Source organism: Dipodomys merriami, unplaced genomic scaffold (genome assembly GCF_024711535.1).
Source record: "Dipodomys merriami isolate MVZ:Mamm:240054 unplaced genomic scaffold, mDipMer1.0.p SCAF_9, whole genome shotgun sequence".
Taxonomy (NCBI): Eukaryota; Metazoa; Chordata; class Mammalia; order Rodentia; family Heteromyidae; genus Dipodomys; species Dipodomys merriami.
The window spans coordinates 14,423,665-14,440,456 of record NW_027206512.1 but is presented as its reverse complement, the minus strand read 5'-3'; the positions used below and the strand labels follow the sequence as shown (position 1 = coordinate 14,440,456).

At 36.6% G+C, this 16,792-nt stretch overlaps 1 protein-coding gene across 2 annotated transcripts in view; it reads right to left on the bottom strand.

Annotated features, from left to right (window-relative positions):
- Positions 1 to 16,792, bottom strand: part of Helq (helicase, POLQ like) — a 40,257-nt gene that overhangs the window by 4,085 nt on the left and 19,380 nt on the right. Inside the window, exons 10-16 of one of the 2 annotated variants that reach the window (XM_070013164.1) lie at positions 16,079 to 16,220; positions 15,583 to 15,687; positions 11,410 to 11,632; positions 9,223 to 9,380; positions 7,985 to 8,083; positions 3,473 to 3,646; positions 883 to 996 (exon numbers count right to left, since the gene is read on the bottom strand). In XM_070013164.1, the coding sequence (XP_069869265.1) occupies positions 883 to 996; positions 3,473 to 3,646; positions 7,985 to 8,083; positions 9,223 to 9,380; positions 11,410 to 11,632; positions 15,583 to 15,687; positions 16,079 to 16,220 (1,015 nt within the window). Of the gene's footprint in view, positions 1 to 882; positions 997 to 3,472; positions 3,647 to 7,984; positions 8,084 to 9,222; positions 9,381 to 11,409; positions 11,633 to 15,582; positions 15,688 to 16,078; positions 16,221 to 16,792 lie in introns of those variants that run through there. The other variant, XM_070013165.1, reaches the window with a different exon arrangement.

Below are 16,792 nucleotides of genomic sequence, written 5' to 3'. Positions count from 1 at the left end.
GAATAGCACTGACCTAAGCAAAATGCTCTAGTCCAGCCAAGGGCTGGTGGCTCACATCTATAATCCTAATTACTCAGGAGGTTGAGATCTGAGGTTTGCAGTTTGAAGCCAACCCTGGCAGGAAACTCTGTGAGACTCTTATCTCCAATAAATTACTCAGAAAAGCCCGAAGTGGTGCTGTGACTCAAGTGGTAGAGTGTTAGCCTTGAGCAAAAGAAGCTCAGGGACAGTATCCAGGCCCTAAGTTCAAGCCCAAGGACTGGCAAAAAAAAAAAAAAAAAGTTCTAGTCCAATATCTTAAATGTTTCAAGGAGAGAGAGAGAGAAAGAGAGAGAGAGAGAGGGGGGGAAGAGAGAGAGAGAGAGAGAGAGAGAGAGAGAGAGAGGTGTGTGTGTGTGTGTGTGTGCGCGCGCGCGCGCGCGCGCCAAGCAGAACTAAGAAATGAAGTGGATAAAGTGGATGGTTAACAGAAATCAGAGAGCGACCAACTGAGAACTCTTTCTTCAGACTGTCTTAGGAGAATGCTTCTACAAGTCCAAATGGCCAGAAGTAGTTTGTCACTGGAGCAGAGGAGGGAAGAGAAGCTAAGTACAAGTGACAAGTGATAGCACATATTCTTGAGGAAACTCTCCTTCTCTTACTGTTATTATTACTGTTATTATTACTATTATTTTCATCAGGTCTGCTTCTCAATTAGCAGAGGATTTCTGGGAGGCCGTGGCAGCAATTTATCTTAAAAATGAAACCAAACCAAACAAAAACTTCCATAACAAATAAGTAATTGCTATTATTTGCTCTATAGTAAGACTTTGAAGAACAGCAAAACTTGTTTTTTTCTGGTAGTCAAAACAACCTCAATTGACAACTGGAGACGCTACTGACCTCTAAGACTCCAGTCACTTCCATAAGAGGGATTAGCTCTGCCTTTACACAATATGTCAGTTTCTTGGTAAGTTCTACCAAAAGGGCTTTATAAACCCAGAACTCTTCAAGTTCCTGCAAAACACAAAAAAATATATAAACTCTAACTTCTGTAAGTTATTTCAGTTTACTTTGTGTGGGAAGGGCATATTTAAATCTTTGTATCTATTTCCTTAACTTGAGTTATGCCAGAAATGAAAGATGATTCTGATCAAAATTAGTATGAGGAGAAATGTTGGAGACTCTGAGAAACTTAATGAAATAATTTTAGATGGAGGGAAAAAATTTAAACATTGGAAAATAAATCTGGACACTGGTGACTCACCCCTGTAATCTTAGCTAGGTTGGGATCTGAGGCTCACAGTTCAAAGCAAGCCTGGACAGGGAAGTCTGTGAGACTCTTACATCCAATTAACCACCAAAAAAGCAGGATTGTGAAGCTGATGTGCCAGAGTGCTAGTTTTGAGCACAAAAGCTCAGAGTCAGTGCCCGGCCCTGAGTTCAAGCCACAGGACTGGTAAGTATGTACATATGTGTGTACACACACACACACACACACACACACACACACACACACACACACACACACACACACACACACACACACACACACACACACACACACACACACACACACACACACACACACACACACACACACACACACACGAAATAAGAGCTCTATTCATTTTTATCAAAACCTCAGGAACTACATATAATTTTTTCCCAAGTAACTAAAACCAGTGCCTATCTCTGGGTATTTATTCAGAAAAAATGTTGTTAAATACGGAAAAATTGGAATGCAACATAATGTTCAATATGGCATTATTTAAATGAATAGAAATACTGGAAATCATGAGTCAATAATTATCAAACATGAATGAGTATATGCATGGAATCATACAGATTTGTCTTCTTAAATACATGTCTGAAAATTGCTGTTACAGTAGTTTTGTTTTGGGTTTTTTTGGTCGGTCATGAGGTTTGAACTCTGGGCCTGGGCACTGTCCCTGTGCTCTTTAGCTCAAGGCAAGAGCTCTACCACTGAGCCACAATGCACTTCTGGTTTTCTAGTGGTTTATTTTCTAGTGGTTTATTGGCGATAAGAGTCTCATGGACTTTCCTGCCTGGGCTGGCTTTGAACCGAGATCCTCAGATCTCAGCCTCCTGAGTAGCTAGGATTACAGGCATGAGCCACCAATGCCCAGAAGTAGTTTTTTTTTTTTAATGTTGTTCTTCACCTTTGGTTATCACTGGAAATACATGATATGTGGGACACATCAGCTGGACACACTGTAACCAGTTAGAAGGCAATTAATGCAGCCGGGTGCCAGTGGCTCACACCTGTAATCCTAGGTACTCAGGAGGCTGAGATCTGAGCATCATGGTTTAAAGCCAGTCCGGGCAGGAAAGTCCATGAGACTCTTATCTTCAATAAACCATTACAAAAGTGGAAGTGGTGCTGTGGCTCAAGCAGTAGAGCACTTGCCTTGAGCTGAAGAGCGCAGGGACAGCGCCCAAGCTCAGAGTTCAAGCTCCACAACCAACCAAAAAAAAAGAAAAGAAAGCAGTTAATGCAATAAAGTAAATGAAAGAAAAGACCATCTTTGACTGTATCTACCAAACCAATCAACCCTGGAACTGCCTTAGTTCTGGTTTTTCTGTGGAGTTTTTTCTATTATTTGCAGTTAAAATCATTTTCACCAATATAATCAACCTACTATTTTATATCACTTACATACTTTCTTAAAAGAAAAAGCGCTCAGTGGTAGAACGCTTGCCTTGCATGCCTGAAGCCCTGGGTTCAATTCCTCAGCACCACATAAGCAAAAAAGAAAAAAGCTGGAAGTGGCACTGTGGCTCAAGTGGTAGAGTGCTAGCCTTGAGCTGAAGAGCTGAAGGATGGTACCCAGGCCCAGAGTTCAGGCCCCACGACCGGACCAAAAAAAAAAGAAAAAGAAAAAGTACTTTAAAGGAGTAAAAGTGTATCAGCGGTTGTTAGCTTATACTTCTTAGGATCAGCCATCAGAATTAGAGTTATTTTTCTATGTCTACATATAGATTGTTTTCCAAGGCTAATGTCCTCACAATCCTACATCAAACAAAGGAAAAGAAAGAATATCAAGAAGAGAGCGAGAGACGAGCGAGCGAGCGAGCGAGCGAGAGAGAGCAAGAGAGTGAGAGAGAGAGAAAAACATGGTACTGAACCCATAAGCAACTGTTGGAAATGGTAACTTACCACCCAAACACCAGACATATTTATCACTCATAAGAAAAATACTGACAAAGAAACTACCATTATGGAAAAAGACTGTTTTCAACAGTTCATTCTAGATACCAAAACTGTTAATGGTGACCCTAATGTAGGGAAAACTATACATTTTCTACTATTTATTACATAGTTTAGTTGATTCAGTAATTTTTCCTAAAAACAAAGATGGATTTTGAAATAAATCTTGACTTTTTTGAAATAATGTAAGTTAACTATGAAAAAATACTTACCTACTAACAGTTAAAACAAAAAGGACCAGCATGCATTCATCTGAATTACCTCACAGAAGTGTAACACACAGGAGGAGAAGGAGGCAGCTCCAGTAAGCAGGCTCTGTATGTATCCTCTGGGCATATTAAACTTTTCGGATACACTCCAAATGTTAGTGTCCTTGAGCAAGGTATAAAGAACAAACGATAGGTAGAGTCTGTTGACAATATCCTTGTCCACCTTCTAGAAAGACATAATCAAATAAGTAAGTTTAGATGGAATGACAGTAAAGTTGTACTACACGTTAGTGAGGCAAGAATAACATAGAAACAGAACTGATTTAACATATATTTTAGATTACACTGACTCTCAGTTTTTCAACTATAAGAAAGAGACGTGTCAAACTGTTTCCAATTTTCGAATTTAAACCAAACTTCCTTCTACTGGGAATACAGTAGTAGAATTATACTATCCTAAAAACAAAAAAACAAAAAGCAAAAACATTCATGTCCTAAACATGGTACCCACATCTGTGACCTTGCTTGGGAATAGGACCTTTGCAGATGCAGTTAATTGAGGATCTCTAAATGAAGTCACCTAGGCAACATGGAAACAGAGGCTCATTCCTCAGAGACTCCTGAAGAAATCAATGCTGCTGGCAAAGTGATTTCAATCTGTGGTCTCTTGAACTAAGTTGTTTGTTTAATTGTGTGTGTGTTTGTGTTTGTGTGTGTGTGTGTGTATGTGTGTGTGTGTGTGTGTATCTGTGAATGACTGTGATTATGTTAGACAAATGTATGTACATAAATACATTAATAACCCTTTCTCTATTATAAAATACTGTGCTACAATTCCTACATGGTTTTGAAAAATAATATTTCCCGGGCTGGGAAGGTGGCTTAGTGGTAAAGCGTTTGCCTTGCATGCTTGAGGCCATGGGTTTGCTTCCTCAGCACCACATAAGCAAAAAGAAAAAAGCCGGAAGTGGTGCTGTGACTCAAGTGGTAGAGCGCTGGCCTTGAGCTGAAGAGCTGAGGGACAGCGCCCAGGCCCAGAGTTCAGGCCCCACGACCGGACCCCCCCCTCAAAAAAAAAAAAGAAAAAGAAAAATAATATTTCCAAAGGTAAGATAGTAAAAGGGATAGAAAAATGTTTCCTGTGGTTGACAGCTTCTGTTCTGGGTACCTACTTTTGCCAGTGGTGTATCTAGTGACTATATTTTTGCATAAAGTACCTCATTGCTAGTATCAAGCTAACTTTGAAACTAATTCATGCTTAAAATCAAAAGAAAAAGAGGATGAACTTCAAAGAAAGAAAAGAAAAAAAGAAAAATGTAGAATTAGCTAGGTGTGGTAGTGGTGCATGCCAACAATCACAATGCTTGAAAGGATGAGGTAGGAGGATTAAAATTTTGACGCTAGCTTAAGCTGGTCCTCTGGGGAAAAAAAATTACATTCCCCCTCATGACTGAAATAAGTTACTGGACAAGTAACATCTTCATAACCATCATGACCTTGGTCAACTTCACGTACAGTACCTGGCACCCCTTCTCCCCTTACAGTGCACCCTCTCAGCAGGAAGTAGCTCCAGACAAACAAACTCTGCCCATACCCCCTCCCCCGGCCTGGTACCCCAGTTTTATTAAACAACAGATCAAGGAATGTAAGCATTATGCCCACCTTTGGTCCTCAGCTCCACCCAGACCTGAGCTCCTCCCTGCCCGGGAGTTCCTGCCACATAGCTGGCCCCTCCCTCTCTCCACCCAGACCCACCTGAACCCCATCTACTTCACTTCCTATCCCTCAGACCCTGCTGCTACCTGGATAATGGAGGCTGCAGTGTGCTCCCTCTCCAGGGGAAATATGGCTCCTCTAATAAACCCTGAAATAATCTTTCTCCTATGCTGCCTGCCTCTGTGTGGTCCCTGGCATGGATGTGAAGGATCCTTTCATTGATCCTTTCAAAAGTAACATGATGAAAGATTTTGGAATTACAGATTTTACATTCTACATGTTCATGATGGGTATTTTTTTTTTTAAACCATTAAGCTAGGTCAGGTGCTGGTGGCTCACGCCTGTAAGCCTAGCTATGTAGGAGGCTGAGATTTGAGGATCACAGTAAGAAGCCACCCTGAGCAGGAAAGTCATGAGACTCTTATCTCCAATTAACCACCAGAAAAGTGGAAGTGTAGATGTGGCTCAAAGTAGTCAAGTAGTTAATCTTGAGCAACAAAGCTCAGAGAAGTGCCCAGGCCCTGAGTTCAAGCCCCATAACCAAAAGATAAAATAAAATAAAAAGCATGAAGCTAAAAAACTATGGTAGTTGAATATCAAGTAGAAAAAGATAGCTTTTTAATTTCTCAATTTTAATGTACCTTTACTAGTAACTATAAATTGAGTTAATGTAGGTTTTGCTTAGAATGTATTTCCGAAGCCAAGAAAAATGATTTAATTACAGAGCAAAATGCTTTATGCTGATTTTAAAGTCGTTTGCAAGAAATAGGTAAAAAAGAATATAGAGAAATCAATTAGATTTTATGTATCATGTTCTTTAGAATGTCTAGGGTCTATGGGTTTTGCCCAAATGTAGAATACTTGCTTAGAATGCTAAACTAGTAACAAATTCACTTTAAATGAGATAAATTCATATTCTTCAAATACTCAATTACTCAACAAGTATTTATTAACTATATTAGATAAAATATAACACAACTGAGCCAGGTGTGATGGTGCACAGCTGTAATTCAGGTGTGACAAGGATGATTGTGAGTTTAAGGCCAGTGTGAGCTATATAACAGGACCCATCTCAAAAATAAAAAAAAGAACAAAAATAGATAAATAAAAAAATTCTTTTAATTAACAAATTGGAACTGGAGGCATGGCTCAAGTCTTAGAGCACAAGCCAGGAGCAAAAATAAGATCAAGCAAGAAGCACAAGGCCCGGAGGTCAGGTTTCAGCATGGGACACACACATATACACACTTGTGGTAGCCAAAGAAACACAGGAGGTGGCCAAATAAATATTTTTAAAAAGTAACAAATTAAATGTAACAAATTAAATTCTGGGTCAAAACTTAAAAAAGATAGTAATGCATAGAAGTATTACTTGGTAATAGTTCCAAATCATGATTTTAGATTTGAGAGTTTGACATAAAAGGTATATATGTTAAAAAGTATTTTTGTTCAACATTTTGAAAGCTTGTAATCTCAGTACTTGAGAGGCTGAAACAGGAGGATTGCAAGTATGAAGCCAGCCAGGATTACATAGTGAGACCCTGTCACAAAACAAAACCCAACACAAAATTGAAAATCTAAATAACAAAGCCATTTCTATGGTAAAAGACTCAATCTAAAAAGTGAAAAAAGGAATGCTTAAATATTACATGGTTTTTAACTTTTTGATATAGCAATGGTTGGAATAGCTGCATTATTCAATGTACATGAAGAGTAAATGCCATCTTTTATCTTTGAAAATGAGATCAGCATTGCCTGCATACGTTAAAGATCTAAGTCGAAGTTGGGTGGGTGGCTCACGCCTGTAATTCTAGCTATTCAGTAGGCTAAGATCAGAGGACTGCAGTTCAAAGGCAGTCTAGGCAGAAAAATCTGTGAGACTTTTATCTCCAATTAACCACCAGAAAACCAGAAGTGGAGCTGTGACTCTAAGTGGTAGAGTGCTAGCCTTGAGGAAAAAAAAAAAAAAGGTCAGGGACAATGCCCAAGCACTGAGTTCAATCTCCACAACGAACAAATAGACACACACACACACACATATATACACACACACACACATATATACACACATATACACACATATACAACCAGGAGTATTAGCTTATAAATGCTAATCTTCTACAATGCTTCCTGTACTGCAAGGACATGCTAAGAGATTCTGAGGACAATAAACAAAAATCCAGATCTTTCCTACTTTGGAATTGCTGATATCAAATATGACATCTATCATAAAGTTTTTAGAAAATATATTTGCTGCCTTAGGGACTGGGAATGTTGCCTAACAGTACAGAGCTTGCCTAGCATGCTCAAGGTCATGGTTAAATCCCTTGTTTGGAAAAAATTCATTAATAAATTAAAATTAAGAAAACATTTTAGAATTATATATTTAAAAAATAATTTTATAAATATTTTCTACTTTTTATAAGCACACAACCTAAGGAGAGATTAATAGTTGATCACTTTTTATGATAGTATTATATACATATGAAAAAATATTTCAGAGACACAAAGATACAACAATTCCAACAAAAATGTCATCATATCATCCAGAAATATTGTTTTTAAAAAGTCACCCATTTCTGGTGTTTAGATATTATTGAGTTTTTCTATGTAGTCCAAGCTGACATGAATTTGTGATCTTACTGTCTGCCTCAGCCTACTGGATGCTGGGATTACAAGCTTGTACTACGATGTTCAGTATATATTCGTTTCAATAGCAAAATGAGAATAGTGCTAATTAAAAGAAAAAGAATGTGAAGCAAAAAGATCAACATAACAATGGAGATGACATAATATTTTTTTAATGAACTTAAGTTTATCATTTAAGAGGAAAAAAAGATTATAGTACCTTCCTGATGGCTTGACCTGCTGCTTTCTTCCCAATAAAGCTTTCAGAAACCCCAAGAAGAGAAGCTACATTTTGTTCTGCAGGTGTGAGTTGATTAAACTAAAGAGTAAACAAATGAAAAAAAAATGTAATAAAAAAGGTGTCATTTAAGTCAAATCCAGTATTTACACTGAGGTCACATTTTCATTAAAGGATTCATTAAGGGATATACAAATGACATAAATTAACAAATACTGTAAATATTCTACATCAATAGAATTACAGTCATATACAGCAAATTGATGCTTCATGCTTTAGCTAACATTTATTACATATATCATAGTGGTCTCCATAGGACTGTTCACATAATGATGAAATTGCCTAGGAACACACTTTTTAGAACACATCTCCATCATTAGGTGACACATGTACTAGTTTCCATGGTCTATGTGATTATGTTTAATATTGCAGATAGCTGGGAAGAGGGAAACATTGTGAAAGTATTATAAAACACCACTTTAAAGACTTGTAACAATGACTTTAAACTATGACATTACAAAAGAAGTTACATTTTCTTTGACTAAAAAATGTATGCACCAGAGGTGTAGCAGAGTGGTAGTGCACATGCTTAGCTTGCTACATGGAAAGCCCTGGATTTAATTACCATCACTAAGAGTAGTAGGGATACTGTTTCTCTCTGATACCAATTCAATCAGTCAGTCACAGTAAAGTCATAATACAGTAAAGTCATAATACACTGCACTTCACCACTTGGCTCTGCTAATAATGTAGGGCCAGTTTCCCCTTGCTACTGGCTATAAAATAAGTATTGCTTTGCAGATATAATCATTATCAGATTTGATACATCATCATGCTTTGCTCTGATAGAGATTTCACATAATTAAACCCAATCATCAGCAACATTTGCACCATTTGCTTTATGCATTATAAGGCCTTATCAAACCTTAATAAAACTGTCTTTGGGATAATCTCTCTGTCTGTCTGTCTCTCTCCAATATTTAACAGAGAAATAATACTTAAGTTCAATAAATAAAAATGTTGCCGTTACTATTTTATATATACATACATGAAAACATCAACATGTAACTTGTTATTTTGTACAATTAATATATACTAATAGAAAAGAAAAAAGGCAATTCTAAATATATTTCAATAGACCAAAAAGAAAATCATTTGACAAAAATCATTTTAATGATTAACAAACTAAGTAGCCTAATGGAAACATCTTATAGTCTCACCTGCCTGAAGTATATCATCCAATTTGGGTCACACTGAGAAACCAGATCATAGGGAGTTGTTAGGTAGATTAGATGAAGAAGGTTTTCAAGCACAAGTCCTTCAAGACCTTTCTTCAAATCTCTGTAGAGAATGTCACAATAAGCCAAATCTATAGTTCCTAAAGATACAAACATTACATTTTTTCATTATTACAAGAGGGGGAAAGAAGTGATTTTAAATAAAGTCTTGTTTATTTAATTTTTGTTTATTTGCAGTATTGAGGTTCAATGCTAGAAAGATGTTCTGTTTCTCAGCTGAATCCTCAATCGTTTATTAAATCTTATTTTTTGTTGTTTGCCAATGCTGGAGATTGGATGCAAGGCCTCATACATGCCACACAAATTTATTACTGAGTTTCCCAGCCCTAAATTAAGTTTTGCTTAAAAGTTATCTAAATATAGTAAAAAGTCCTTAATATCTGGTCCAACTATTTTTGAAAATCTACCCAAGAAAAATGTTTCAGTATTTACCCAAAATACAGAAATCAAGATTTTCATTCATCCTTGTTTATCATCAGAAACAATGAAAACATCCATCAATAGATGGTTGGTTAAATAATCTATGTTATATCCAACGATGGATGTCTAAACTATTAAAGATAAGATGTGATAATTTAAAAATAATTGATCTGTTAAAGTGTTCATGACATTTTATAAATAGGAATGTTTGCCAACAAAAAATATACCATTAAGAAACTTACTTGCTGAAAGGACAAAAGATGAACAAATGCAGCAGGGCTAATCACTAAATACTATGTTGAAAATGAACTATATAACTTGTTGGTGGGGATGGGAGGGAAAAACTGGGAGGGAAGGGGTGACACTGAAAAAGAAATGTACTCATTACATGACTTACTTAACTGAAATTCCTCTGTATATTACCTTTATAATAAAAAAAATTAAAGATTTCCAAAAACCTCTATCTATGTATACAAACACATATGTACACACAAAGTCATCTCAGTTGATGACCCGAAGGACACATTTTGTCCTGTGTTGACATCTAACATGGCTAATGACACCATCATGGGATGACATCTCATGGGACCACCATTGTGCACATGGTTGGCTGTTGACAAGAACATCATTATGCAGTATGTGACTGTATGGGGAAGGCCACACATCCAACTGTTACCACCGTAGCTCCTGATAGAGGAAATGGGACAGGAGTTAAAAAGAATTCCTAACTTGGCTGGGAATGTGGCATAGTGGTAAAGTGCTTGCCTCACATGCATGAAGCCCTGGGTTCGAATCCTCAATACCACATAAGCAGAAAAAGCTGGAGGTGGCACTGTAGCTCAAGTGGTAGAGTGCTAGCCTTGAGCAAAAGACGTTCAGGAACAATGCCCAGGCACAGAGTTCCAGCCCCATAACCAACCAAAAAAAAAAAAAAAGCCGGAAGTAGAGGTTTGTCCTAACTGGCAGAGTTCCGGCCTTGAAAAAGCTAAGCAAGGGCTGGGAATGTGGCTTAGTGGTAGAGTGCTTGGTTAGCATGCATGAAGCCCTGGGTTGGATTCCTCAGTACCATATAAACAGAAAAAGCTGGAAGTGACGCTGTGGCTCAAGTAATAAGAGTGCTAGAGCAAAAGAACCTCAAGGACAGTGATCAGGCCCTGAGTTCAAACCCCAGGACTGGCAAAAAAAAAAGAAAAAAGAAAAAGAGAAAAAGAAGTTCAAAGCTCCAGTACAGGCACAAAAAAGAAAAGAATGTCTTTATTCAAGCACAGACTAATGTTATTATATTAAGCCCAAAAGAAAATTCCAGATATAAAAGATTATTTGTTTACAAGGAAAAATTTAAAACTGTATATATACATGTATTATGAACTGAATTGAAATGCATGGAAAGGTAGGGAAAGACATTCTGCAAACTGTTATATTGGGTAAAATATTAAAATCTGTGTGGTTGCTGGGGAGGGAAGTCAAAGGAGGAATAATGAACTTTTGTCTATATATACTTGTACAGTATTTTAATTACTTTATAATTGAAATAATATTCAATTCATAATTTTCAATTTAAGCTGAAATAACTTATCAGTTTATGATATTAGTGCTATTAATATGGACACAAATACAAAGAGAATATTTAATTTCTATTTTTCCAATGAATTTTCTTAGATTAATAATGAGGCTTAAGGAAACTCTTACCCTTAAAAGAAGCTCTTCCCAATTTTGTAATATGAAAATTACATTGTAACTCTTCTTCAGATTTACAAACAGTCTCTCTTTGTAGAAGTCCCTTCTCTGTTAGGTATCTAAGTGATTCAATAGTTACTTCCCAGAGACTTTTGTCTTTCAATAAAATCTTTTGCTGAACACCAAACAATGTGCCATTCATAAACTGATATATGTCACTGAGATTTGTTGCAATCTGAAACAATGGTGGACATCATTAGGACATTTTCCTTAATCCCAGGCATTACTATATTCATTAATCAAAGAAGCCTATTTATTCCTATATATTCTGTAGCATTATTCCTGTTTTATAAACAGTGAATTGGAGGTAAAGAGAAGCAAACTCCTCATGGTCTCCTTGCAACCACTGCCCAGCCTTCCCATATCCTGTAATTAAATTAATAATTTATTTAAAGCTATTTAAATTAACAATTAGTATAAAATCTATACAACTGTGTAAGTTAACAGGAAAAGCAACTTTAAGGGAAAATGTAGTTCTCATATTCATGCTTTTTATGAAAACATATGTATTTTTTAATTTAAAAACTGTTTTGTTTTGTTTTTTGGATTTGTTGTTGGTTGAGAGTCTTGAACTCAGGGCCTGGCCACTGTTCCTGAGCCTTTTTGTGCTCAAGGCAAGCACTCTACCACTTGAACTACAGCACCATTTCCAGTTTTTGAGTGGTTTATTGGAGATAGGAGTCTCTCAGGGACTTTTCTGCCCAGGTTGGCTTCAAACCATGATCCTCAGATCTGTTTTCTGAGTAGCTAGGATTACAGGTGTGAGCCATTGGTGCCCAGCTTAAAACAAAACAAAACAAAAAACTTTTAAACAACTTTTTAGCCAAGTGCCAGTGGTTCTCACCTGTAATCCTAGCTACTCAGGAGACTGAGATCTGAGGATCTCGGTTCAAAGCCAGCCCAGGCAGGAAAAGTCCATGAGACTCTTTTTTTTTTTGGGGGTCCGATTGTGGGGCCTGAACTCTGGGCCTGGGCGCTGTCCCTCAGCTCTTCAGCTCAAGGCTAGCGCTCTACCACTTGAGCCACAGCGCCACTTCCGGCTTTTTTCTTTTTGCTTATGTGGTGCTGAGGAATCGAACCCAGGGCCTCAGGCATGCAAGGCACGCGCTCTACCACTGAGCCATCTTCCCAGCCCCTCCATGAGACTCTTATCTCCAATAAACTACTTAGAAAACTGGAAGTGGCACTGTGGCTCAAGTGGTAGAGCACTAGCCTTGAGCTGAAGGGCTGAGGGACAGTGCCCAGGCCCAGAGTTCAAGCCCTACAACTGACAAAAGAACAAAAAACAAAAACAACCCCCCCCCACAACTTTTTAAAATCACATTATTGAAAATTCAACTGAAAGAATTCACCAAAATATGATGTCAATACTTGCCAGAAATGTTACCTAAAAATAAATAATACTTATCTTTTTATCTCATTGTCATTCCCTTTTGCTCTCCACCTAATATTCACTATTACAACGTCTATCAGCGATCATAAATAAGTAACACTTATGTATTCTGCTTGGTATTAAGGTGTTGAATTAACTATGAATGACAACAATCTTTTATTAGTCAATTTCAATAATATCAGCACGTTGTACTAAAATAAAGTCACTTATCTAATCTATCTATCTATCTATCTATCTATCTATCTATCTATCTATCTATCTATCTATCTATCTATCTATCTATCTATCTATCTATCTCTCTATCTATCTATCTATCTATCTATCTTGTCAGTCCTGGGGCTTGCACTCAGGGCCTGAGCTTCTTTTGCTCAAGGCTAGCACTCTACCACTTGAGACATAGCTTCTAGCCTTTTTCTATTTATGTGGTACTGAGGAATTGAACCCAGGGCTTCATGTGTGCCAGGTAAGCACTCTACCACTAAGCTACATTCCCAGCCTGGTCAATCAATATTTCTCTTACAATTCTGATGATACTTCCACTGGAAAATTTTAGTGATTATTTCACATTAGACTAATATAAGGGATAAGAAAAATATTATAGGGCAACAAAATTTTCATTTCTCTTTCCTTTTAGTAACAATCATTCTCAATACATTATCAAGCTGAAATGAATATAATATTTAGTCTATGGATTATTAACATACTTTGTTCTCATCATGCTTCCTACCTGACTGATTACAGTTAACACTATAGGAGCCAGGTAGGCCAGTCCAGGTGAGGACTTTGACTTTTTTCATCTATCTGCCTTCACATTAGCCTTCCATTCCTCCTTGAGATTTAAACATATTAGTGCAGCATTTGCCTCTTTGGCCTCCACCTTTTCTCAAAACTGAATTCTACCAATGTCCCAACTAGCAAGTTTACCCAGGCACCATTCCAAAATCCTATTATTCATTCAAGTATTTATTGAGTGCTGAATACATGCCAAGCACTGTGAAACACTGGGATTTAGTCATCAGTGAAAAGAAATGAGGGCCTGTAAATTTTTTCCTTTTTCAATGTTAGGTTGATTTAGAATTCTCTGTGCAGCTATAGTTTCTCTACAAAGAGTTACCTAAATTCTAAATATATGGTACATGACAATTAGTAGTCATGGCAAGAGAACATCATAGCTGGTGAAGCTAGCATAAAAACTACAAGAGAAAACAGTTTATTAATCCAAATACCGGCATCAGGATGGAGTGTGTTAGCTGGGTGCTGGTGGTTCATGCCTGTAATTCTAGCTACTCACATGAATGAGATGTGAGGATTGGGGTTCAAAGCCAGCCCAAGCAAGAAAGTCTGTGAGACTCTTATCTCCAATAAACCACTCAGAAAACTGGAAGTGGTGCTGTGGCTCAAGTGGTAGAGCACTAACCTTGAGCTGAAGAGCTCAGGAACAGTGCCTAAGCCCAGAGTTCAAGCCCCACAACCGACCAAAAAAAAAAAAAAAAACCTCTTGAGATTTTTATTCTTGGGATTGTGCTGACTGTACAGATCTATTTGAGAAAAAGGAACATAGACAAAGCTAAATCGCTCCAGTTCATGAATATATCTCCATGTACTTATGCCTTGCTGAGTTTTTCTCAGTAGTGTTTATGGTCTTCATTGTATAGACCTAGCACATATCTTCTGTTTATTCCTATTTCTTGATGCTTTTGTAAGTGAAAATGTTTTTCTCATTATTTATAGTATCTGGAAATATAGCTGAGTTTTTGTACTTTGGCTCTCTATAACATTGCTAACTACATTCTAGTTGTTTTTTAGTGTCAGTAGCAAATAAGATGGTTTACTTTTTTCTTTCCAATCTACTTTCCTGTGCTGCCTATAACTTGAAACAGTCTGGTGAGGTCAGGCATTTTGCTTTTCCTGATCTCAGGGTTAAAATACTTGATTTTTCAGTTAAGTACAATGTTACCTCAGGTTCTCAAATAAACACTCCTTATTAGGTTGGAAAAGTTATTTCTTAATCCTAAATTTTCTTGGTTTTAATTATGAGTGCATGCTGAATTCTAACAATACGATTAAAAAACTTTTTTCCCCCTGTTTTTGGTTTTTAGTGCTAGGGCTTTAACTCAGGGCTTCATGCATGTTGGCAAGAGCTGTACACTGAGCTACATCATAAGCCCTTGTGTTTTTGAGTTAGGGTCTTACAGTGTAGCTAAAAAGTTAGTCTTAAACTCTCTATGTAACCCATACTGGGCTTGAACAGGGGATTCTCCTGCTTCTGCCTCCTGAATACTGAGATTATAGGCATGTTGCATGATGCTTGGCTTGAGTTTTTAATGTTGAACCAATTTTACATTACTCGAAAAATCTTGATTATAGCACATTACTCATTTACTGTCTTGGTGGCTTGCTCATACTACAGTATTTTGTATCGATGTGCATCAACAATTTTGGTTAGTAGTTTTCTTCTGGGTTTTTTTTGAGGGGGAGGGTCTGGTTTTAGTATCATAGTAATGCTGGTCTCATAAAAAGGGATAAGCAGTATTTCTTCTTCTTCTATATTGTGGAAGAGTATGTGTCCAACTGGTATTATTTCTTCCTTAAATGTATGCTGGAATTCATCAGGGAAGTTGTTTGGGCATAAAGTTTCTTTGCAACAAAGTTTTTAACTAATTGCATAATTTTTAAGCTCTATTAATTTAGATATTAGTAGTAAAGTTTTTTTTTTAAATCCTTAAAAATACCTTCAAACCAATCAAAGAGAGAAACAAACTTTGGATTCCTTTGTTGAATTCTTGAACAAGATGACTATAACAGTTTTCTAATGGCTTGCTTATTAGTTCCAAGACCTATAAAAGTTAAAGCAACATTACATGTTATTATTAAAATAAACAGGTTTTTTATTATTTTAAAATATTTTTAAAAATTTAAATTTTTTTATTTATTATTAAAATAAACAGGTTTTATACTTTAAATAAATCTTGGGGGGGTAAAAAAATAAAACTAAAACTTGGACAAAACTGCAATAATTTTAAAACTAAAAACAGACAAGTAGGACAAATATTGTTCTCATTGTCTGAAATATATTCAAATACTCTTTCTAAATCACAATCATATAGGAGGGAACCGTCTTCTCAAGGAACATTAATAATTAGCTCTTAAGAGATACTCTCATATAAATGCCAGATGTAAAACCAAGAAACATAAACAATCAACCAGATGGTAACCAAATCATATTACCTGCTGCTTGTCTTTTTCTTGCATTATAAGGATACTCTCCCCAATAGTATCTATTCCAGCACGACCAGCTCTGCCAATCATCTGTTTATATTGATTCCTCCTTAAAAATTCCTTAGCAACATAGGGAGCTCGTAAAATAACTCTATAGAATTGACAAAATTAATTAAAAGTGATAGTCAATCTATAGTAACAGGACCTTCTTTTAAATTCTTAATTTCATTATATATCTGTAATACTAAGTTTAATGACATGTTAACTGAAAATAGTAAAACCTTCTAGAAATCCAAAAAGGAGAAACTGACAACTACTTACAATGAGAGATTAATATAGTTCTCTCAACTTGGCAAAGAATTAAAAAGTTAAAATAAAAACAGAAAGAACATAATTAACTGCAATCCCATTAAAACATAAATCTTTCATACCCAGAAAAATAAACATCTTTTAAATCACATTATTTAAAATCACTCATTAGAAGAAAAAAAACTCATACTCATAAATTGTAAAGAGTAGAAATCAATTAAGAATTCAAAGATTCAGGGCTGGGAAGGTAGCTCAGTGGTAGAGCGCTTGCCTTGCATACATGAGGCCCTGGGTTTGATTCCTCAGCACCACATAAGCAAAAAGAAAAAAGCCGAAGTGGCGCTGTGGCTCAAGTGGTAGAGCGCTAGCCTTGAGCTGAAGAGCTGAGGGACAGTGCCCAGGCCCAGAGTTCAG